Source organism: Camellia sinensis, chromosome 12 (assembly GCF_055761805.1).
Source record: "Camellia sinensis isolate YWXY chromosome 12, ASM5576180v1, whole genome shotgun sequence".
Taxonomy (NCBI): Eukaryota; Viridiplantae; Streptophyta; class Magnoliopsida; order Ericales; family Theaceae; genus Camellia; species Camellia sinensis.
This window is the reverse complement of record NC_138972.1, coordinates 105,961,549-105,986,655: the sequence shown is the minus strand read 5'-3', so window position 1 is coordinate 105,986,655 and position 25,107 is coordinate 105,961,549. Positions and strand designations below refer to the sequence as shown.

General features: G+C 36.9%; 2 protein-coding genes and 1 long non-coding RNA gene across 6 annotated transcripts; 1 reads left to right on the top strand and 2 right to left on the bottom strand.

The window, feature by feature from the left end:
- Positions 1-233: 233 nt before the first annotated feature.
- Positions 234-1,345, bottom strand: LOC114322723 (uncharacterized). The gene is made up of 2 exons (XR_014345867.1): positions 536-1,345; positions 234-450 (listed from the first exon to the last, which is right to left on the bottom strand). It is a non-coding gene; the product is annotated as an uncharacterized LOC114322723 (long non-coding RNA).
- A 7,186-nt stretch (positions 1,346-8,531) lies between these two features.
- Positions 8,532-12,032, top strand: LOC114322721 (U3 small nucleolar RNA-associated protein 18 homolog). Of its 4 annotated transcripts, XM_082899494.1 has the most exons (3): positions 8,635-8,874; positions 9,835-9,913; positions 10,024-12,032. In XM_082899494.1, exon 3 carries the CDS (start codon positions 10,049-10,051, stop codon positions 11,756-11,758), a length of 1,710 nt encoding a protein of 569 aa, XP_082755620.1. In that variant the 5' UTR covers positions 8,635-8,874; positions 9,835-9,913; positions 10,024-10,048; the 3' UTR covers positions 11,759-12,032. The 4 variants fall into 4 exon arrangements, with proteins under 4 accessions (XP_028125902.2, XP_028125900.2, XP_028125903.2 ...); XM_028270101.2 differs by lacking the exon at positions 9,835-9,913 and having other exon boundaries at positions 8,532-8,874; positions 10,046-12,032; XM_028270099.2 differs by lacking the exon at positions 9,835-9,913 and having other exon boundaries at positions 8,627-8,874; positions 10,029-12,032.
- Positions 12,033-14,461: 2,429 nt separating this feature from the next.
- On the bottom strand, positions 14,462-22,690 carry GR (glutathione reductase). Its single transcript, XM_028270098.2, has 11 exons — positions 22,283-22,690; positions 20,306-20,531; positions 19,902-20,180; positions 19,628-19,804; positions 19,319-19,372; positions 19,061-19,209; positions 18,670-18,733; positions 18,424-18,594; positions 18,203-18,340; positions 17,808-17,873; positions 14,462-15,051 (listed from the first exon to the last, which is right to left on the bottom strand). The coding sequence occupies exons 1-10, from the start codon at positions 22,660-22,662 to the stop codon at positions 17,832-17,834; spliced, it is 1,680 nt and encodes a 559-aa protein (XP_028125899.2). The 5' UTR covers positions 22,663-22,690; the 3' UTR covers positions 14,462-15,051; positions 17,808-17,831.
- Between the last annotated feature and the right edge of the window lie 2,417 nt (positions 22,691-25,107).

The window sequence follows — 25,107 nt, the reverse complement described above, 5'->3', positions numbered from 1 at the left end:
GAAGGGGTACGAGAGCCGGATCGAGTTGAAGCCATGCGACTATAGAACATTATAATTTGCATTACTTATTAGTTTGTTGTGTGCATTACTTGTAGTTGTGTTAACCATATGTTATTATGTTTGTCCAACACATATGCAATAGTAAAATGACACGGATAAGTAATATATTACATAAGGAAAGCATAGTACGGTAACAAGCAACACGCGGATACATATATCACATACGGAAACCATAGTACAGTAACCATCTAAACACTGATACATATATTACATACGGAACAACAAGATAGCGACGATGATGGACAAAAAACATGTGACAACTTTAAGTACACGCAGACTCTGTTCAATGTCAATCAAACGCGCCTCAAAATGACGAACATTGTCTCTGTCATTCTCAGCAGCCGTTTGTCGGCCATATTCATCACACCACCCAATCCAATTGACACATGGCTGAGGTTAAAAAAAGTTATGAAATTATTAGTGACGGTTTGACAAGGTAATAATCCCAAAAAAAGGTGAAGGTGCTTGTACTCACCACTCCACGAGGGCATTGGTAGTACGCACGTCCTGGATTTTTGGCGGACCGAGAAATCTTGACCACACAATGCCAGTACCCACAAGCACACATAGGGCCTGGTTGTGTTGATGTTGCAGTGGACATAAACGAGGCCATGTAGTCTGTGATGACATGTTCGATGACATGACAAGCACAACAAAACAGGTAAACGGGTGTGACACTTACGGTATGGGATAAGTGTATTGTGTAAACGAAACACAACATTATATTTACAAAAGGGAACATATATTCTTCCATTTTGAATAGGATTGCTTCCCTAGTCATTTATGTGCAAGTGGTTGAATGCTAAGAAGCGCAGAGGCAGAGACGGGAATTTTGTAAAAAACTGAGATACCGACAAGACAAGATAGAAATACAGCAAAAAAAATCTTTTTGTTTTTTTTTTAAATTTCCATTGCTATGTATATAAATATAAATTTAGGAGACACTGATATAAAAGGCATTAATGTATGTAGGTGTATTTTTACTTTCTCAGTTTCCTCTCTTTGTTTTTATATATTTTAGTTTGATCTTAATGCATCATGGTAAATCATATAAAAAATATCACAAATATGATTTGAGGCATGTTTAAAAATAGGACACACGTATCTATGAACTGTCTAGTTAAAAAAAACAAATAATTCATTTCACGTGACGTGTCCAACACAGAGATGTATCCCTAGCATGTTGGTGCCCCATACATTTGACACAAACACATCTATTTTGAAGTGTCAGTACTTCATAAGTTGATTGAGTTTTCAAGTGTCTCAGACTTTTCCTTGCCTTTCATAATTTGAACATGATGTACACTTGTGCTTTGTTATGACAGATTTAAAACCGAGAAATTAAAATATTAATCATGATTCACCATACAATAAGCAAAGAGCTTGAAAATAAAAGTAAAAAAAAAAAAAAACAGAATCATGGTAAACCAATAATACCAAAATAGCACATGACACACATCAGAAGAAACCTCTTTGATAGCCATGCACACATACTGATGCAATTAACCTCTTTGAAATGGGAGAAATGAAAAATCCTCAATCAATTACCATGCAGAAAGACAACCATTCATCACGCTGGAATGGCCATGCACACATACTGATGCAATTAATCTATCACTTTAGGAAACATTGTGCCGAGGCATCTATCTGGGCAACATTAAAATTTGCAGTCTCAAAAAACTAGCTAGGTATGAAGGCAACATAATAACGTAAGATCCCACCACAGCATTAACCATACATTGATAGCATTACAAGTCAAAGTCATCCTTGGATTATAAGTTTTATTGTATTTAGGACAATGTTAATTAAGGCATAACCACAAGAAGCCAACTAATATTTGTCAGGAAATACAGTAGTTAAGCAAAGTCAACACGATTTTGAGGTCAATATATTAAGGCAACTATGTACCAAGCAGCACAATGGTTTGCATCAACCAACATGGCGATTACTAAAGACTGAAGCAACTCAAGGGAATGTCAAACTCATACAAGGATTTTTTTGAAACTACAAACTTGTGTATTAGATTAGAAAGAAATAGACTATATTCATGCATATGTATATGCATAAAGATCTACCAAAAGTACTTGAATAGATGTTACACAAACATCCTGATCATGGAAATCATGCTCACCAACTTCACAGTTATACAGCTACTGAATTCATGTCTATGTTCCATCTATTTAGCACTTTCTAACAATCGTATCACATTTCCATGAACACTATGAGGCAAGCGTGAAGCAGAAAAATGAAAAATAAGAAAGCGTCAAGCAGAAAAATGAAGACCTTTAAACTATTTTGTGAATTTAAAATACAGCTCCATGACCTTACCTTAAACAGATAACCTTAAACAGATTAAAAATCTTAAACGCATGCAAACAAATTACAAATTTTAAACAGATTAAAAACCTTAAACAGATTACCTAAAAATATAGCTCCATCAAATGCATGCATCACCTTACCTTAAACAGATGACCTTAAACAGAAATCTTAAACAGTTTAAAAATTTGAAACAGATTAAACATTTGTGAAAATTTTAAACACATAAAAATCAACATTACCTTGAACAGATTAAATTTTTTTTGCTGAAGTACATTGTTTAAACACCGAGACATATGAAAGATGAGTTTGTTATGGAAATTCGTATGATTCGTTGTTTTCTAGTGACAAATTTCTTTTTTCTCCCCCCTCCTTTTTCATTATAGGGATTGAATCCACCTTACTCAAAAGATTAACAGGGACAACCAGACTGCCACATAAACAAAAGAAAATGACCAATTATTCACCAACTTTATTGTGATGTGTTCGTAGAAATCACAATGGTGGCATTTGTAGCTAATTTTGCACAATTGTAACCACAGAGACAGACAAAATACTTCCAACTTGTTCTATTAATATAGACTACTTCATCCTATTTAGGGGGCTTTCTTGTTAGGGGAAAATTAATCATAATACTTCATTGTATTTAGGGGACTTTGTTGTTAATCCCCCCAAAAAAAGCTTTGTAATTTTTGGTTTTAGAACACATAATGCGTATGAAATAGGCAACGGTTGATACACACACACACAGCGACAAAGACAAACAAAGAGGGAGAGGGAGAGAGGGCAGACTGTTCACATATACAATAACCAGAGCAGAGAAGCCATGGTTATGAGATCCACACCCCCCCACCAACGGACAACCCGTAATATTCTCTATTTCTGGTACGTGAAAGAAACCCTAAAACCCCCAACATAATAAGCCAGTTTTTGAAAAAATTTACCCAACTCGAATGTTGAAGACAAATTGGAAAACGACAATGGTCAGACAGAGCGACAGACACACACACACAGATAGAGAGAGAGAGAGAGAGAGAGAGAGAGAGAGTTCATACATACATACAAACCAAACAGAGCGTACGACGGTTGGGAAGCCATAGCGAAATAGAAACAAGAGAGGCTGAAGAGAGAGAGAGAGAGAGAGCGAGAGAGAGACAGAGAGCATACCTGCAGTTGGGGGGATCGTCGGAGGAGGGACTACTTTTCTGTTTGCCTTGGCGGACTATCGTCGTCTCTTGGTTCCTCTTTCTCTTCAGATCAGAGCTTCTACTATGATCTAGCCTTGAACGAAGGGTCATCTTCATCTTCACCGTTTGATGTAGCTGCACAGCCGTAGCTACTACACTCTGTGGGAGAGTAGGTCTGCTGATATCCCCATCAATGTTTGACATAAAGGCAGGGGTGAAAACGAGATAAACAAAATGAAAGAGGGGCAAAACGGTCATTTTACACAACAGCTGGCAACCTTTACGTGCAGCTAGTGTATATAGGTTTTTAGGGTGACTTTTTAGCTTTTTTGGTAACTTTTTGGCTTTTTGGCTAAAACAGAAGCATCCCAAACGAGGCCTTATTAGTGGTGATATTTGCCTTGAAAATTTGGAGGCACTACCTGTATGGTGAGAAATTTGAGGTATTTTCCGATCACAAGAGTCTAAAGTATCTATTTACACAGAAAGACTTAAATTTGAGGCAGAAGAGGTGGATGGAATTCATAGAGGATTATGATTTTGAGTTGCATTATCATCCGGGAAAGGCTAATGTTGTGGCTGACGCCTTGAGTAGGAAATCAATTAGTAGTGTGGCTTGTATCGCCATCCGGGAATGGGAGATATTGAGTGCTCTTGGGGAGTTTGATCTGCATCTTGGTGAGTCAATTGAGTCTGTGGCCTTATTTATGGTGACTACTCAACCTACACTTGTGAACCAAGTGTTAGAAGCGCAGAAGAGTGACCTTGAAGTAGAAACCCTCAAGGAGAAGATTTCTAGTAGGAAATTTTAGAGGGGCTTTAATGTGTATCCTGACTAGAGTGTGAGATACCGTGATCGTTTGTTCGTGCCGAAGTCTTACTGAGAGGAGGTACTCCGAGAGTTTCACCATTCACGCCTTGCGATGTATCTAAGAAGCTCAAAGATGTATCACGACCTTAGTCGTCAGTTTTGGTGGAGAGGTATGAAGAAGGATGTGGTGGCGTTTGTATCGAAATGCCTTACTTGTCAGCAAGTGAAGACCGAGCATCAGAGGCCAGCAGGTTTGTTATAACCCTTGCCTATAGCCAAGTGGAAGTGGGGGCATGTCACGATGGATTTTGTTGTGGGTCTTCCTAGAATTCAACGAGGCAGTGTTGCCATTTGGGTGATAGTTGACCAGTTAACCAAGTCAGTGCACTTCTTACCTATGTGCATAAGTGATTCAGTAGACTATCTTGTCGACTTGTGTATTAGAGACATAGTGAGATTGCACGGGGTCCTTGTGACAATTGTTTCGGATAGAGATCTGCATTTCACAGCTCGATTGTGGCAGAACTTGCAGAGTGCTATGGACACTAGACTGACTTTTAGCATAGCATATCACCCTCAGACTGACAGGCAGTCTGAGCGTACCATTCAGTTCCTTAAGGATATGCTTCGAGGCTATGTCCTTAAATTCAAGGGTTCGTAGGAGAGGCATTTGCCCCTGGTGGAGTTTCCTACAATAACAGCTTCCAATCAAGTATTGCCATGGCACCATTTTAGACCTTGTACGGCCGACCATGTAGATCTCCGGTGTATTGGGCCGAGGTGGGCGATGCACCTTTGTTGGGCCCAGAGTTGGTTCGAGAAACGATGGAGAAAGTTGCACTTATCTGTAAGAGGTTGGTTACGGCCCAAAGTCGCCAAAAGAGTTACGCCGACCGTAGGAGGAGACCCTTGTCTTTTGAGGTGGAAGACCATATGTTCTTGAAAATATCACCTAGGCTGAGTTTGATGAGTTTTGAGAAGAGTGGGAAGTTATCCCCTCGATTTATTGGGCCTTTTGAAATCCTTAAACGGATTGGAGATGTTGCTTACCGTTTGGCGTTGCTACCATAACTTTCCGAAGTGTATGACGTGTTTCATATTAGTATACTTCGGAAGTATGAGCCGGATACATCACACGTGTTGGATTGGACCGACTTGGAGGTAGATAAGGATGCCTCATATAAGGAGAGACCAGTTAGAATCTTGGATACACGGGACCAAGTTTTGTGAGGCAAAATGATTCCCTTGGTTAAAGTATTGTGGAGACATCACGGAGTTGAAGAAGCAATTTGGGAAAGTGAATTAGAAGTCTGAGAGAAATATCCGAACTTGTTTGTTGATGCCTAAACATGTATTGAGATTTTGAATATGATAATGAAAAGTATAAGCATTGTATATGTTATGAAATTTTTGAAAACTCGTATTTGAAATAAACATTGTAAATGTTTTGGGAAATTGTAAATTTCATTTTAATATGGTACTTGTGTATCGAGTCGATGAGAATAGATGACCAGAGAATGGGTCATGGTATTGAATTTGTGAGAATAACATTGTTATGAATGGTCTAATGTTAATTTTGAACTTGATTTGTAATTTCGGGGACAAAATTCTTTAAGTGGGGAGGTTATAGCGATTCCGGTTTTGACCCGTCACTTGTTGTATCCCAGACTCGGATTTAATACTTTCATATTGTTGTTTACCTGTATCTCTTTAGAATTGGTTTTCGGATTGTAGTTGTGCGTTTGGAACAAATTAGTTGCTTGTTTTTTTTAAACCTTTATTGCCTAGACTTTTGCTGTTTCGCTCGAGCGACCATTCTTGCTCTCGAGCGAGCTTTGTAAATTTTTCTCCTCCGCTTGATTTTTGCACTCGAACGGGACTTACGAACTCTCAGTACTTTGCAGGTCTGCAAAACTATTAGGAAAGTGTTTTCTACGCTCAAGCGGCGTTTCCTACGCTCAAGCAGATGTGCGCTCGAGCGGTCTTTCCTGTGATCGAGCATTGGCTTGTTGTCTGCAAAACTTCTAATTATGTGTTCTCTAAGCTCGAGCGGAGAAATACTTGCGCTCAAGCAGGTAGCATTCGTTGTGTCTTGGCGCTCGAGCAGCCTTTATTATACTCGAGCAAAACAACTTTTTTGTGTCTGACGCTTGAGTGTTAACTCCTCCGCTCGAGCGGACTGTGCATATATCAGATCGCGAAAAAGCTCCATTTTGACCCGATTGGAGTTGGGTTTCGGTGTCATTGAAGTTTCACCCTTGCTCCATTGATCTTCTAGACTTGAGGTAAGGATTTTCTACACTTTGTTATGGTTCTTAACTTAGTTATTTGTGGTTGTGTGACAATGGTGGATTTGGGGGGCATTTTAAACAAACCTATGGTTTGGGGGTAAATGGAAAGAGGGTTTTTGATGAACGAGAAATAAATGGTTGTGGGGTTTGAAAATGATGTTTTGTGCGATCAAAATTATTGATTTTGGTGCTTGGTTGGTATTTGAAAAAAAGGGAGGGGGGTTGCCCTAAAAAGATTATGATATTTATCTTGTATAAATAAATAAACTTGGTGTTGTAAATATGAAATTAAATGAGTATTGAAACAAATGGTGGAATTGAGTGGATGATATGTCTTATCTTTGGAAATTTTGAATAAATTATATGTCTAGAGAATATATAACTATTTAGAAATATCTGTATTGGGCTATCGGTGGATGATAACTTTAATTGTTGTAGAAATTGCATGTAGATTAGGTGAATTGAAACGAATCTTTTGTTGGTTATCATTGAATATGATTATGTTTATATATATTGCATATGTATGATTATTTGGGAGGAGAAATGGGATGCACTCCATTGTTTGGGAGGAGAAAGGAGATGAACTCCATTATAATTAAGTTGGCCGGAGTGTCCTGGGTGAAAGTCCCGAAATTTATACATGGGTGCCAATCCTGCGGACGAAATATCCGTAAAATAGCAAATTGAAATTATACATGGGTGCCGCTCCCGCCGACGAAATATTTGTAAAATGGCAATTTGAAATGTTTGTATGTTGATGATATGATTGTGGAACCGTTGAGTTGTAATCTCATTTGGGTTACTAAAAAGAAATAATGAAATTGGCTTATATATATTGAAATGAATTGGAGGAAAATGAAATAAAACATGGAATTGGTATCCTATGGCAATATGAAAGTATGAAAGTTTTATCCCAAGCATTGTATCTGCACATGCACTTATATCTTTGTTAAGTCTCATATATTGTGTTAGATCTTTCCTACTGGGTTATGGCTCACCCTATTTGGAAACAACATTTTCAGGTAATGATGGAATGCCTCTACCAAGGCAATAGCATTTGAGGGACTTTTTGGGAAGCAAGAGCTTCTTGTTTTGTTTCTTTTTGTATAGCCTATGGCTTAAATTGTATGAGCTAGTCTCATTTTTGTGTAACTAAGCCAAGACTTTGAAAGATGTAAGCCTATAGAGCATTTATTTATGTTAAACTTTCTGTACTATTTATGTTATGAAATGAAAGAACATTATACTATAATTTACGTTGTCAATCATGTATGCTTTGGGTTATATTTATTATGTACTTTTGGGGCCGTTATACTTTTTCTATTTTTTTCCCTTCTAATCAATAGGGTATGTTGGAATGGGCTTCTCTCTTGTTACTGCATTACTTCTTATTGTTGTTTTGATTCTGTTTTTCTCAATTGTTTCTAAGGTTTTGTTGACATTTGTTAGCAAAGTTGTGCATGATACAATTATTTTAAGCTTGTTGACAAACAAAACTACAAGGAGTGGCACACATGATGCATATCCATAGAATTGTTCCCTTCTAGCAAGAAAAGGTTACGAGGAGTCCCAATTGAATTCAAAATATGTAAACTGAAACAGTTTTTTGACTTGTGTAGAATGTGTAGTTAATGCAAAATTTTAATTTTCTTGTTTGTCGTCAAAGTTTGTGAAACCGAATCTACTATTTATTGGGAAAAATTGGTACGTAAAAATAGCGTGACGGCGTTCACAATGAGGGATAACAATTTGAACTCAATCCGACTCGGACCCCCCAATTCCAATTAGAACGGTTTTTCTGTGAAAATACTCCCAACAAAACGGGAATGGTATTCAAAAATGAAACATCCCCAAATTTTGTGCCGGAAAAGGTGATACATACCCCAGCCCGTCCCTGTCACCGTTCCCTAATGTAAAATTACTATTATACCCCTATATATATAAACCAAACCCTAAAACCCAACCTCACACTCACACAAACACAGTTACTGAGACCGCCTCTCATCTCTCTCTCTGTCTGTCTCTCAAACCCTCCCATCACCGCTGATCTCCCTCCTCCTCCGCTGTCTTTGGCGAGAGAGAGCTGTGGTTAGGGTTTCCGATCCTCGGCAAAAGTGAACTCAGATCTGCAACGATCGAGGCCAGAACAAGGCGTCGCCGCTGGTGAACAAGGTGTCTCCACCACTGTGCTTCTTTCTCTCTGTTCTTGGTAAGCACTCTCTGCCTCTCTTTTCTTTCTGAGAATGGAAGGTGGAAAAAATTCTGTTTTCCCCATTGTTGTAATTTCATTGTTTCTTTTAACTTTTTATTTTACATCTCTGAAAGTTCTGATATGTGAATTTCACTACTGTAAACATGTAATTACTTCTCTCTCTCTCTCGTTTGTTCTATCTTGTGATATTCTATTGCAACTGAGGGTGAAAATCAGTTGAATATGAAGCGTGGTTTAAAAAGCTTTTGGTCTTTTTTGGGTCGGGGCTAGAATCTGGAAGTGTTGAGTTTGGTTGAGTTTTTTGTGGCTTTTACTCAGAAAACACTACATTTGTGGTTTGAATGGATTTAGATGACAAGCTCATGTTGATTTTTCTGGCTGCCTTTGTTGAGGGATTTGGTTAGAATGTATTTTTGCCCAGGCATTTGGTTAATGTTTATTTTCTTTTATTTTCAAAAACAAAAGTTTTGTTTAACAAATTGTTTTGAGAATTCTTTTTTTGGTAACACCCTAATTTTTTTTTAGAAAATACATTTAATTGTTTTCTGAATTTTAAAAAAATATTTCCCATAAAAATGGTGTTTTCAAACTTCTATTTGAAAATGAAAACAGAAAATATCAAAAATGAAAGTGATAGCAAACAAAAAAAACTTCACCTTTCAAAATTTGCTTGGCCTTTCAAAAACTTCCAAACTGTTACATTCATTCCAAACAAAAAAAATTCCAGCTACCCCCCCCCCCCAAAAAAAAAGGGTCAGGGATTTTTTTTTTGGGGGGGGGGGAGGGGATGGGTTTCCTGCCGGGGATCAAGGGCGGGGACGGGAATAGGGAACGGGGAGTGTAATCCCCCGCCCCGTTGCCATTCCTATTTGGGTGCTCACATTATATAATAGAATATAATCTTGTTTTTATACAGTTTATTTTTTATTTTATTTTTTTGTGGGTGTTGGTGGTTAGGTTTGCAGGTGAAAGAACCAAAACCAAGATTGATGGGTTGTTTGAGTATTGTTTTGTGCATCCCATGATCATATTTGAGGTTGCTGTTTCAATGTGTGGATGTGTTTTAGTTTGTTTGTCATTTGCAAACTTGAGAATCTTTGTCCTGTTGATATTGTTAGTGACTGCGATTATCTACTGTTTGATTAGTGCAGAAGTTGCCTTTTTGCAGAAGATGAGTTTGATTTCTCAAAATGTGGTTCCTAAAGACCAAACTGAGAAGGTTAAGAGGAAGGCTTCTGTCCAGCCTTCTCTCTTGGAAGCTGACCAAGAGATTGAAGATAGAAAAGAGAACAAGTCAGTTGCATACAAAAAAAAGAAGAGAAAGGAAGAGCGCAAGGAAGAGGACAAGATGTTGGAAATTGAGGAGGGAAAAAAAATGAAGAAGTTGGAAAACTTTTTGTTTGGTTCTTTGTACTCCCCGGTTGAATTTGGAAAGGAAGATGATGAGGAATTGAGAGAAGATGGGGTTGACAAAGGTTCTGCTTTGTTCTTTACAGATAAGTCTGCAAATAGCATACTTTCTGTTTATGAAGAGGATGCAGAATTCCAGGAGAGTAGTGATGGTGAAGAGGAAGCCGGGCAAAGAAAACCCGTATGGGTGGATGATGAAGAAGAAAAGGCCAGTATAAATATAGCTAAAGTCAACAGATTGAGGAAATTGAGGAAGGAAGAGGATGAGAGTGTGATCTCTGGTTCCGCGTATGTGTCTAGATTAAGGGCTCATCACGTAAAATTGAACCCTGGAACAGAGTGGGCCCAACTTGATTCACGACCCAGGAATTACAGTTCTGATGATGAAGATTCCAATATAGAAAATGGGGCAGTTCTTGCTCACAGTTATAATGATGTTGAAGGTGTCGACGACATTCTTAGAACAAATGAGGACCTTGTTGTGAAGAGCAATGTGAAGCTATTGCCTGGACTCCTTGAGTACTCCAGATTAGTAGATGCAAATGCAGATGATCTTTCCAATTCTCCAATAAATTCAGTTCAGTTCCACAGAAACGCTCAATTGCTCCTTACTGCTGGATTAGATAAAAAGCTGAGATTTTTTCAGATAGATGGCAAAAGGAACACCAAAATACAAAGCATTTTTCTAGATGATTGTCCCATTCAGAAGGCGTGTTTCTTACCTGATGGATCTCAAGTAATAGCATCAGGAAGAAGAAAGTTTTTCTATAGTTTTGATCTAGTGAAAGCTACGGTAGATAAAATAGGCCCACTAATTGGCCGAGAAGAGAAGAGCTTGGAAGTTTTTGAGGTTTCACCCGATTCTAATACACTTGCTTTTGTGGGGAATGAAGGGTATATTTTGTTAGTTTCATCCAAAACAAAGGAACTTATTGGAACATTGAAAATGAATGGGACAGCTCGATCATTAGCGTTTGCTAATGATGGGCAGCATTTGCTGAGCTCTGGGGGCGATGGACATGTTTACCACTGGGATTTGAGAACAAGGGCTTGCTTCCACAAGGCTGTTGATGAAGGTTGCATACATGGTTCGGCTCTTTGTACTTCTCCAGACGGATCTTTGTTTGCAGCGGGTTCAGACAGTGGGATTGTGAATGTTTACAACAGAGAAGAGTTTTTAGGGGGAAAGAGAAAGCCAATCAAGACCATTGAAAATCTCACCACAAGTGTGGGTTTTATGAAATTCAACAATGATGCTCAGATTTTGGCCATCAGTTCGAGCATGAAGAAGAACAGTCTCAAGCTAATTCACGTTCCATCATTTACTGTGTTCTCTAACTGGCCTCCACCAAATCGGACACTACATTATACGTGTTGTTTGGATTTTAGTCCCGGTGGTGGTTTCATGGCTGTGGGAAATGCTGCTGGAAAAGTGTTATTGTACAAGTTGCATCATTATCATTATGCATAGAGAGCAAATCTAGCTAATATCAGCAATATTCTATTACATGGAGCTCCCAAGTCACTGCAGCGTTCCTCTTTCGCATTGTGCTGGTGTTTCAAGTGGATGTGAGCTTTTAAGGCATTCAGTTGCAGATTGAACACTGCTTCTCTATTTTGTTTTTGTTTTTTATATTTGCCATGAATCACATTTTGTTTTTCATAATATGTTTTGTAGAACGTTTCACAGGTGTGTTTGGTGTAACGTTTACGTTTTCAGTTTATATTTACAAAAATTTTATAAACTGGTTTTTGTTTATTTTTTGTTTATTTTTAGAAAAATATAAACTACAAACGTGTTTGGTAATTGACAAAATGTTTAAAAAAATTTAAAAATATAAAAAAAACTGAGATATGGCAAGTAGTGGCAAGTGGTGGCAAGTGGCGGTGAAAGACGGTAGTGGAAAGTGGTGACGGTGGGTGGTGGGTAACTGGTGGCGGTGGGTGGTGGCGGGTTAGTGGTGGTGATGGGTGGGTGGGTGACGGTGGCGGGTGGTGGGTGGTAGCGAGTGGGTGGTGGTGGCGGTGGCAGCGGGTGGTGGGTGGTGGTGGCAGGTGGGTGGCGGATGGCCGGTGGTGGTGGCAGGTAGGTGGCGGGTGGTGGTGGTGGGTGGGTGGGTGACAGTGACGGGTAGTGGGTGGTAGCGAGTAGGTGACGGATGGCGGGTGGTGGTGGGTGGTAGCGAGTGGTGATGGTGGGTAGATGGATGATGGTGACGGGTGGTGGGTGGTAGCGAGTGGGTGGTTGTGGTGGTGGGTGGTAGCGAGTGGGTGGTTGTGGTGGTGGTGGTGGCGGGTGGTGGGTGGTGGTGGTAGGTGGTGGTGGGTGGTGTTGCCAGATAGGTGGCGGGTGGTGGTGGTGGTGGTGGTGGGTGGGTGGGTGACGGTGGCGGGTGGTAGGTGGTAGCGAGTGGGTGGTTGTGGTGGTGGGTGGTTGTGGTGGTGGTGGTGGCGGGTGGTGGGTGGTGGTGGTAGGTGGTGGTGGGTGGTGTTGCCGGATAGGTGGCGGGTGGTGGTGGTGGTGGGTGGGTGGGTGACGGTGGCGGGTGGTAGGTGGTAGCGAGTGGGTGGTGCGTGGTGGTGGTGGTGGGTGGCGGGTAGGTGGTGGGTGATAGTGGTGGTGGTGGTGTTAGGTAATAGTGGCGAGTGAGTGGCAGGTGGCTGGTGGTGATGGGTGGCTGGTGGAAGCAGGTGGCGGATGGTGGTGCAGATAGGTGGTGGAAGGTGGTGGCAGATAGGTGGCGGGTGGTGGATGGTAGTGGCAGGTGGTGGGTGGATGGCAAGTGGGTGGTGGTAGCGAGGGGTGGGTGGTGGTGGCGAGTGGGTGGTGGTGGCGGGTGGGTGGTGGTGGCAGGTGGTGGTGGGTGGTGGTGGCGGAAGACGATGGTGGAAAATGGTGGCAGGTGGTGGTTAGTGTTGGGTGGTAAAAAAAAAAAAAAACTGAAAACTCAAAATGAAAACACATTTTTTGTGTTTTCATTTTTTGGCCAAATTTATAAACTGAGACCACTGATTTATAAATCAAAAATTTTACCAAACAAGTTTTTATTTGAGTTTTTAAAATTTTCGTAAATATAAACAGAAAACTGAAAACGTAAGTGTTACCAAACAGCACCAGTATTTTCTTGTAATTTTGCTGGATGGTGATTAATTTATGAACTAGCTGGTTGTAGTGAAAGTTTGATTTGGTCATCATTGATTTTGTAGTATTACCTTCTTATAACTTTCTTGGAAGGGCTTAACAATTACCGAACTCTGTGCTAAGGGGTCCTGAGGCCTCTGCCATTCAATTTCATTGCCTGTTGTTGTACCGGAACTATCTAATTACACAAATTACACAACGAAAATAAATGTCCCAACATAAGACCTTTGTTCTTTCTTCTTTCTTTTTTTAGTAGGGAAAAAGGACCAGGCTGGTGTGGTATCATTTCTTTTTTTTCTGTTTTGTTTTATTTATTATAATTTGTTATTTTTAAAAACAAAAATTCAAAAGCACTCCATTTTTTTATTTTGTGCAAAAATAGTGTGGCTTAAAAAAATGGCTAATTCTAAAAATAAATAAATAAATAAAAATAGGATGTCGAACAAATTTCTATATTTTCCCGCCACCCCCCTCCCCAATGGACCCCCATCCTATTCCTCAAGCCCTAACCCCACCTCCATCGCCACGAACAAACAGAAAGAATCGTGTGTGTGTGTGTGTGTGTGTGTGTGTGTGTGTGTGTGTGTGAGAGAGAGAGAGAGAGAGACAGGATGAAGACTGATGGCCAGGGGAGAGGAAGGGTCAAGGAGGACTAGGGTTGGTGGTCAGAGCTGGAAAGGGTGGGGAAAGGGATGGGATGACTTGGGTGTGGTGGTTACAACAGGAAGGGAAGAAGTTGGTGCCGTAAGGTGGGTGTAGAGAGAGATAGAGAAATGAGGGTTTGTAGAGAATTAGAGTTGCCTTTGTTGATTATTTCACTTGGGGACATAATGGGTTTAGGGTCTAAAAATGATAGAATGTCCAGTAGTCTCTTGGGGATGCATTTAAAGGCGCCAGCATCATTTTGTAAACTTCTGGAGCTGAGATCTCAGTTGCCCTCTACCTCTAGGTTCCAGTCGTCCTTTTCATATGGTTAGCAGCACCATAAGCAAAATATTCTGGCAACATACCAATGTTTAGTGCAACATACCATTTGTTTAAATTCGAACTACACCAATAAAAAATTCAGAATACAGTTAAGTGCAACATACCAATGTTTCAAAATCATCACTAGAAGTTACAGTTTCATAGATTTACAATGGAACTTATTTCGGACTCCTAGCAAATCCTCAATTTGAACCCAAATCCTCAGTTCGAGCAAGAAATATATATCATTTGTATTAAATAGACCAAAAACAAACCCAAAAAAAAAAAAAAAACTTCATCGTGAAACCATCGCTCTGTAGGCATTGCAATAACTTATCTGTGGCTAATATGCATTCTGCTAGTGTACAATATTGGATTTGGACCATCACTGATCGACGGTGGGGGAGGGGAAGGGTAACGAACTGTTTACTATATATCATTGGCTTTTGGCTTTTGGCTTTTTGAAGGAACAAAAATCACACTACGTTACTAAGCAACTACTACTCAAAACTTTATCCATTACTGAGGATCGATCATCCATAGCCTCGACATCCTATGCTCTTCACAATCCTTCCAAGATCACTGCTGTGAGTCAACATCCAGGTTTCTGTATTCCATTAGTGGGATTCCACCTTCAATATCCAAAGGCAACCTACCTGCCAAACATTAAGGGAATCATATGAAGTTTTTATAATGGGCAACAGAGCAAAAAATTTAGAACTTTAATTAACATTATTTTTACCCCATCATACGAAAATTCTATTATTTAAGCAAGATATAGAAACTGCTCTTTATGAATCCATCAGTCAGACAAGAACAAATCAAGAAACAAGAGGTAGATGAACCAAAAATGATGAAGATCATGGAAAGAAAAAAGAGAACAATTTTATGTCATCATATTAGGTTCAAGTACTTGGGGGTATTATGATAAATCGGTAATTTCATTAATTACTAGACATGAGTAGTAGTCATAGTCCATGGGTTATATCTGAATTTTATTTGGAGCTAGTTGTTCTAAAATATTAGTAGTTACCAAATATTCTTAGTTTCTAAATTTGAGTCATAGTCCTTGTAGAATGAGAGTCTCTATCCTATAAATGATTCAAGAAAGGGCTGATATTATGAGAATTTGAGATTGTGTTTGTGTGATTGGCCTAAACCCTTCCGAGGGTGAAGCAATTGATGGCGTAAGCATTGACTACTTTATTGCTCTATTTAGCAGTTTTCCATGAAAAGAAACCTTCACATTTCTCAACCAAAACCCTTTCTGAAAAGAAAATAGGGGAATCAAGAATTTTTAGAAGAGAGGTCAACAAAGTGTACTTTTTGGATGAATATATAAGCCCACGATAGGAATGCAATATGTACTTGTTCAACAAGCATTTTAAGAAGACATGGACAAAATGGTTAAAAGAACATAAATGGTAAACCTGCAATCACCAGGGCTGTCACCAAGGACAGATGAAGGATTTTGACCTTGGAGGGGCAAATGTATGTGTAACTAAAAAATTTATAATGAATGTGTGCATTGCAATTTTAATTTCTATCAACACCAAATGTTAAAAATAACACAAACTATGTTATTAGACGTTTTTATTCAATGCATATAATTTAAAAATATATATAATCAAAATACAATAGTATATATATATGTGACCATATAACTTTCTAGCTCATCATACATCATGTTTTTACCACACTTTACACAACTAAGGAATTGTTGACAACTTTTGAATTTTGGGATATTCAAAGATTACTAGTCCCAATAGTTTTACAATTAAAATTTTAAATGCAACTTTTTTACTATGTGAAGTTATTGAGAAAATTTATTTGCAAACTTGCACAAAAAAAAAAAAATTATTTTTGTTTTATTGGCATTGGAGTGTCCAGATCAAAACCCGACTAATTCGTAGGGGTGCATAGGCCCTCGGCAAGAAGTTTCTCACAAGTGAAGCCGAGCTAAGAACAAGTAACTCAATTGTATCTTTCTTAAATTGGTTGTTCAATTATTACAAATATCTTAAGTTTTTGAAGGTCTGGCAAAGAAGAAAAAAAAAAAAAAAGAAGAAATAAAGATAACCGAAATAGAGGAATAAGAAAAGGAAAAACTAAAACAGAAGTAGTTTGAAATAGATATTGAGAAGAGGGAGAAATCAAAAACAAAGGATAGAGTTGAAAAAAAACCAATATATATATATATATGATGAAAAACCGGAACAAAAGAGAATAAGAAGAGCAGAAGAAGAAAAGGAATTGAAACAAGGAAAAGAACAAGAGAGAGAAACACATTTGAAGTTGGAGAGTAAAGATTGAAACTTGAAAATATGACTGAGTTGAAGATCCAAGTTGCTACAAGATGCTTCCCGAGTCTTTTTTACCCTAAAAGTTTGTCCTAAATTCATTTTCTCCACATGGGTAACTATGGGTTTTGGGCTACAACTATGACATGATACAAAATTTCGCAAAGGCCCATTACTGATAGAAACATAATGAGTAGCAGAGTACAAACATTTCTTTCCTTCCTTCCACAAGATCGAGTGGGTTGGAACAACCTTGTATGTGTGCCACTCGTGCGAAGAAGTTCTTTTTGCTATAGCCTTTATAAAAGTTTTTAAGAGTAAATAAAGGCATAATGGTAGTATCGAGTTTTTTTTTTAGGGGGGGAGGGGTATAGCTGAAGTGGAGGTTTAATGAAATGTTCATGAGATACTTATAATAATGGGCCGTTTATTTATTTGAGTATATTATGTTACCTGCTTTTTCTATAACACGGCAAAGTAAAAAGGTACCTAACCATATGTTACCTAAAAATAAAAGGTAAAATAATCTTAAATTTTTATTATAAAAAATCATAGGGGGGCAGGTATTAAATTTCTCAAAAAAATCTCAAGGGAGCTAACCTATATAGTTCAAAAAATATTTTAACTCATACAACTATATTTCAGGAGATTTTTCAAAATTTTGGGGTGGCAGTCACATTGTCAGTCCCCCACACCAAGAAAAGGGAAGAAAGTAAGATTTGTCAGCAGCTGATACTAAAATTCCAAACTACTTGCAGTAAAAAATCATGACACTGAAACAATGTTTTTGACTGATTTTACAGAAGATGGGTGAACATTCAATTATATGTGCCAAAGTACTTCTGTAACATGCAGGGTCATACAGACACCATAGTTTTTTTTTTCTTTCTTTTTAATTTTTTTTTTAGTTTTTATTGTGATACAAACACCACAGTTAGATATCGTAACTTCTTATTAGATGTCTTACTTCTGTTTAAGGGAAATAAACAGATAAGGAAGAAGAAAAGGGAAAGGAAAACAGCAACAAACAAAACAAAAAATAACAAGGAAAGTTGATACCTTAAACAATCACTGTGAAGGCGCTTAAGTAGCAGTTATGCAATTGTTCTTACCTAAAAATGAAATGTGGTACAATGCTAAACCCCTGCTGCAGCTTTAACCACAGAGTCCATCGTCCCCTGAAACAATTTAACATGGGATAATAAGTCAATTAATACAATTTGTGAACATGAAAAAACTGGGTACAAAAATATCTAAAAGCACATAAACTGCGAGTATTAACTAAGAATCTAGTCTTCAATACAATATTAGATTGTCATTACCTAATGTTTACCAATATAGTACATTAACAAGTTAAATTGCTAGTATTAATTAAAAATCTAGTATTCATCTTTTTTCTTCTTTGGGTTGGGTAGGCAGAAGCAGCAAGAAATCCATAACTTCAAAAATTAAAGGAATATATTTATATAAATATCTCATAATTGACCAGGTTCTAAGTAGACAAAACCTCCGGTGGAGGGCCGTTTCGAATCTTCCTTGTAGGAGTCCTCATAGTGACAAACTCCTCAGCTGAAGTAGGGTGAATACCCACTGTGGCATCCAATTCAGCCTTTGTCAAGCCAGCTTTCACAGCAACTGCAAATCCCTGAAATTCAATTGAACAAAATTCTATCAATTGTAAATATTGTAACAATTTCAGAAAAGCACTGAACTTAGAGGCTGGAAAACCTGCACAATTTCTGGTGAATCCTCTCCACACATGTGCAACCCAAGGACTTTGTTTGTCTTTGCACATACTATAAGTTTCATGAAAATCCGGTCTGGAAGTCCAGAAAGTGTAGCCTTTAAGGGCCTCAAGTTTGCTGTGAATATGTCAACATCACCATATTCATTTACAGCCTGCAAAAATCCTTAAATAATAAGCACAACAAGACAATTGAAGCTGTTGCAGATATAGTTCACAATTTGCAACACCTGTTCTTCCGTAAGGCCGACTTGTCCAATAGGTGGCTGGGAAAACACAGCAGATGGAATAGCCCTACTCAAAAGCAGATAATCTGGTCAGAAAGCTACTGGTCATGAACGTAAATCACCATTACTGAATAAATATTCAACTAAACTTTCTCCTTAGAAACTAGAACGCAATATAAAGCACAATCCAAGGGTTATCAAATAGCCTCCTAGATTCCGACATACAGATCAAACTAGGAAATAAGTGTAGAAAACAGTCTAATGGTCATTAAATGGTCTCCTAAACTCCCACAAACCCAATAAGCTACTAACCGATGCATCCCTAGGAGCACTTCAGAGATTTTCCCACGTGCATAAGGCTATTATACAATTTATCACAGGATATGTAAAATACCTATGATCCGGTTTTGTTGGTTCATTCCTAAAAAGAGTTTTCGCCAATGCCCCTCCCTCCATTAAAGCAACTGGAGTTAAATTCACCCTATCTGTAACATCTCCAACAGCCCAAATGGATGGAACTGATGTACGGGAGAACTCATCAACCTAAAGAAATATTCAACAGAAAGCAATACAAGGAAACGCACCAGGTTGAAGAATTAGAGAGAGATAAAGTGATAAAAGTAAAAGAGAAGTCTAAAACCAAAGACACTACCTCTATTGCTCCATTCTTTGCCATTTTTACCCCTACCTTCTCCAACCCCAAATTCTGCAATGGAATAGGAGTCCATGTATCAATCATCGAAAATTGGTTAAGCATACACATTTTCAGCACAGAAATCATATAAGCTCTATTAAGAAATTGTATGACTTCTCCAAGCTTGATCACTTTCAACTTTATTAGGTTACCAATTTCTGAGCACCAAGTCAATATATGAAGTAAGAAAAAAAATGATGACAGAGAGGAACCATGACCCCAAGGCCTGTGCAGAGAGAAGACAACCACAACATTAAAAAATCAAACCTTTGTATTAGGCTTGCGGCCTGTTGCAAACATAATATGAGAAAAACCTTCAACTGTTCCTCTGTTAGTTTTCAAAGATAGTGAACCATCTGCCGATTTAATGATAGCCTGAGGTGACTCCTCTGTGTGAAATTCAATCCCTCTTAGAGACATCTGTTCTGCAACAAAATCTCTGACCTATGGCAATCAAAGAATGCAAGATTTGTAGCATGAGGAGAAACTTTTGTCCAAGTATGACTAACCAACTACACTAATGTTGTTTGTTATTCCTCACCTCCTCATCAAAACCTCTTAAAACCTTTTTCTGTCGTATGAATACATGGACGTCACTTCTCAAACCATTAAAGATACCAGCAAATTCAAGTGCAATGTAACCTCCCCCAACTATTGCGATTTTTTCAGGTCTTGAAGGCAAATCAAGGGCTGCATCTGAATCTATTGCATATTCACTTCCGGGAATTTCAGGAATGGAAGGGCGTCCCCCAACTGCAACTAGTATGTGCCTTGCCGAGTAGAGTTTCCCATCTACATCCACTGTGTGTGGGTCCACAATCTGTGTATACAGACATACAAGTCAATGCAATAGTTACAAAAACAATGAAATGTCAATACATGTCAATGGAATTTTTTCCACAAATACTATGCTAAAATGTTATTACGGGCCACACAACATCCAACCTTTCCACGCCCTTCAATCAAAGTGACACCAGCATTTTTCAGAATGTTCTTGTAGATACCAATAAGGCGCTGCAATTCAGCATTCTTATTAGCCATCAGGGTGCTCCAATCATGCTTGGGTTCAGTTTCATATTTCCATCCAAAACCATGACTCTCTTCAAATTCGTGAGAATATTTGGATGCGAACACAAGTAGTTTCTTTGGTACACATCCACGAAGCACGCACCTTCATGCCAAAAATATAACATTTGTTTACAAACAGAGAAAATTTCAACAATGAAAACTTTAAAATATAAAGAATACTGATGATCTGTAATGAATTTGAACTGAATGAAAAGAAAATAACCTTATGCCTCTTTCAATGTATATGTAGAACAGACATAAAGGAACTTGCAGGTGTGTATTCAAACATATTTGACAATGCCAGGTCAAATCAAATTCTTAACTAAAACCAAACAAATTCAAATTCAAATATATGCAGCTGATAACAATCTGGCTATTTTGACCTTCATATTGTTGTATCAAATGCATACACCAGTGAAGTAATATGAATAAAAGAATTACTGCTGCACATATACCACAATCACACAAAGCAGACAAAGATTTACATCTTTTTTTCATATTTTTGTGTGCAAGAAACATCATCACTTCATGTGACTAAGGCCATCTACGCCAAGCGATGTTAGCTCACTTACTCTTATGTGATTCCAACTCCTTCCTAGAAAAATTTCCAAGAGAAAAATTACTAGTATAAAGAAGCTTCATGACATTCAATGGGGATTGGCAAGATTCATGCAAAAATATAACTGAAATTCTATCAGAAATTAGAAAACATCCCAATGCAACTGGCCCTTATTCCTGAAATTTGCATATTTATTTGAATATATATATGTTCTCAGCATGAATTTGGGTATCAAAAGTCTTTCAATCCTTTTGCCCACTGAAACAAAGACAATGACAGAGCGGCCTGTGATTGAGTAATAGATTGATTGAAAATCATTTATAATATGAAATTATAGCAATTTAAACATACCAAGGTTTCAGACACAATCAACACAATAACCCAAGGTTCTTACTTCCAAAACCTGAACTTGTGTTGTGGGATATTATAGCAATATCTTTTGGTTATTCCTATTAACTGCACTTTCAAGATCAAAATGACAATACAACTGCTTAACTAAAACTTTCTGATCACACTTCCTAACAGAATCACACAATGAATTCCACAAGAACCATCAGTTGAAAATTCATAAAACACCCATCGACTTCTCATTAGGGTACTCAATTACACAAACCAAACCACAGTCATGATTGCCACCTATCAACTGACTATAAGCTTTCTTCTTGGAACTTACAAAATTTGAATCAGAAAACGTAGAAGATGCAAGAAAACATTCTTTCCTCTCCACCAAACAATTGTATCAGTTTAGTTTAGCTTCTTCTACAAAGCATTATTAGAGCATCTCCACTCCTTAAATCAATTTTTTCATCAAATTCAAATTTGATGAAAAAAAAATGACAAAGTGTGCTCCACCCATGTCATCAAATCCGTATCAAAGCATTTTTTCAACAAATCAACAATGAACCAAATCCAAAACCCAAATTTTCAACATTCATGTTTTTACTCAATTTGATGAAATTTTAAGAAGACTAACGATTGGAGATGCTTTTTCTTTCATAAAAAATGGTTAGAACAAGTTTTTAAGAAAAGTTGGTAAGTTTTCAAAAAGATTTGATGAAATCGAACCGTAAGAATTGTAGTGTTCTATATCATATAAAGCTTTTAACCCAATTTTCACTCACATTTGATGAAAAAACATACAAAGAGTAAGAATTGGAGATGATTTTAAAACATATAAAATGCTAAAAATAAAGCGGTACATCTGAAACTTAGTTAAAGCAAATGAACATTCATACACAACACACACACACATATATATATATATGCGAATGATTTACACGAAATTGAGTACTTACGTTCCACCAACGCCTCCGCTAGTTTCGGAAGATATGGTGGCGAAAGGAAGCTCACAGACGGCAACGGAAGCGCCGAAATTGGCGGCGAAACGAGAAGCCCTAACGCCGCCGCTGCCGGCGCCGACAGTGAAGAGGTCGAAATCGTAGTGGCGAGGCTCGGCGCCATTATCGGACTCCGCTCGAGCTGAGAAGCGACGGTGGTGGTGGTGAGAGAAAGAGGGGCGGAGGCGGCGAGGAGAGAGAAAGAGAGGAGAGGAGGGAGAGTGAGGAGAGAGAAAGGGATGAGAGAGAGAGATTGGAAGGGTTCTACGGAGGGTTTGTAGGGTTGGGGAAGAAGAGAAGGTTGTGCTCAGCTTTGGTGCGCTCAGAGAGGTCGCCATTTCTGATACGAATAATAAATAAAATGCATAATCTAGTTCCATTTATAGACCGTCCATTAATTCGAGCCTTTTCCCATATTAAGCCAAATTTCTATCTTAATTCTCAAACTAGGCTTAGTTTGGACGGATTTTTTAAATTAGGCTAAAGCGCTATTACAAATCGCGTTTTTACTGTTTGAAGCAGAAAATTTGATGAAAAAAGTACTGTTAATTAGGAAAACGCTATTACAAAAAATGTTTTCACTGTGAATATGAAAAAAACGCTATTACACAAAGCGCTTTCACTGGATATCCCTCCCTTTCAGAAAACGTTTAAAATATATTAAAATGTAATCAAACTTAATCTTGAGTTCTCTGCAGCTCAAATGGTAGTACATTAGTTTTGCCTCACCTTTGCACAGGTTCAAACCACATGTACACCAACTTTAAACAATTGCTATCTAAAAATGAAATTCAACTTTTTTTTTTTTTTCCTTCCCCTCACTCTATATTTTATATATTTATTATGTAATTTTTTTATCAAAAAAAAATGTTTGTTTGGTTAAATATTTTAAAAAATTAAAAATAAATAATTTATTTATTTAAAAAATTAAATAAACAATTTATTTATTTTTAAAGAATTATATAAAGTAGTATACTATTTATACTATCATCACATCGCACGTATACTACTTTTTATATTTTTAATAAATTGTTTATTTTTATGATTACCCATTACTTTTAAAATATGTTTATTTTTAAAATATTTTAAAAAATTGAAAAATGTACGCTTTTAAAATATTTTAGTACATTTTAAAAGCGTACATTTTGCTGAAAAAATATTTTTTGAGTACGCTTTATTAAAAAAGTTTTCAAATAACTAAAAAAATGTAAAAAAATATTCACTAAAAACAAAAAAAATACGAAATGTACGCTTTTAAAATGTACTAAAATATTTTAAAAGTGTACATTTTTCAATTTTTTAAAATATTTTAAAAATAAACATATTTTAAAAGTAATGGGTAATAATAAAAATAAACAATTTATTAAAAATAAAAAAAAAGTAGTATACGTGCGATGTGATGATAGTATAATACGTCTAAGTGAGTATACTATTTATACGTGTGATGTGATGATAGTATGAATAGTATACTACTTTATATAATTCTTTAAAAATAAATAAATTGTTTATTTAATTTTTTAAATAAATAATTTTTTAATTTTTTAAAATATTTAACCAAAGAAACATTTTTTTTTGATAAAAAAATTACATAATAAATATATAAAATATAGAGTGAATGGAAGGAAAAAAAAAATGTTGAATTTCATTTTAGATAGCAATTGTTTGGAGTTAGTGTGCATGTGGTTTGAACTTGTGCAGAGGTGTGACAAAACCAATGCACTACCATTTGAGCTGCAGAGAACTCAAAATTAATTTTGATTACATTTTAATATATTTTAAACGTTTTCTGAAGAGGAGAGATATGCACAGTGAAAACGCCTTTTGTAATAGCGTTTTTTTCATATGCACAGTGAAAACGCTTTTTGTAATAGCGTTTTCTTAATTAAAAGCACTTTTTGTAATAGCGCTTTCACTATTCATCAAATTTTCTGCTTCAAATAGTGAAAGCGCAATTTGTAATAGCGCTTTAGCCTAGTTTGGGAAATCCGTCCAAACTAGGCCTAGTTTGGAAATTAAGATAGAAAATTGGCTTAATATGGGAAAAGCCCCCATTAATTCATTTCTTCTTTTAAAAAATTAAAAATTAAAAAATAATAGGAATTGTTTGAGGTCTGCTTAGTGTATTTTTTATTTTATTTTTTATAAAAAAGATATATAAAAAAATGTAGAGGTACTGTACTTGTTCAGCTCTTATGTTAACTTCAAAATATATATATATATATATATTTTGTATGATAGTATATGTAATAAAAAAAATATACAATCTTTTTAAAATTATTCTAATATTAACAGTGCTCGATAGAAAAATAAAAAATAAATTTTGATTTGTTTAGAATAATTTAAATAAGTATATTTTTTTAATTTTTTACAAAAAAAAATATATAAAGTGATAAAGAGGCAATATAATTCAAATAATGATATGATCTAAATATGATAAAAAAAAATACTAAAATACGGGATGCCTTGTGTGATAAAAGTTCTAAGCATTTTGTGTATGGGGGCAATGTTAGAGACCACTAAAAGTGGTGTTCTAAAGCAATCACTAATAATGTAGCACCTACTTAAAAAAAAAAAATAGACCCAACAACATTGTGGCAGTGGGTAGGAACAAGCACTAATGTAACCATTAGTGATGTGACAGTGGGTCCCACCCATTGCCACAATGTTATTGTGTCTGTTTTTTTTTTTTTTTTTTGAAAAAGTAGGTGCCACATCATTAGTGGTTGCTTTAAAGCACCACTTTTACTGGTCTCTAGCATTGTCCTTACATAAAATATATCTCA

Excerpts from the sequence above, each read along its gene's own strand:
- LOC114322721 (XM_028270101.2), top strand. The coding sequence starts at position 10,049 with ATGAGTTTGATTTCTCAAAATGTGGTTCCTAAAGACCAAACTGAGAAG.
- GR (XM_028270098.2), bottom strand. The coding sequence starts at position 22,662 with ATGGCGACCTCTCTGAGCGCACCAAAGCTGAGCACAACCTTCTCTTCT. Across the intron at positions 19,373-19,627 it reads GCCGCAAGCCTAATACAAAG|AATTTGGGGTTGGAGAAGGT; the intron begins GTTTGATTTTTT and ends ATTCCATTGCAG. Across the intron at positions 19,210-19,318 it reads CAAAGAATGGAGCAATAGAG|GTTGATGAGTTCTCCCGTAC; the intron begins GTAGTGTCTTTG and ends ATATTTCTTTAG.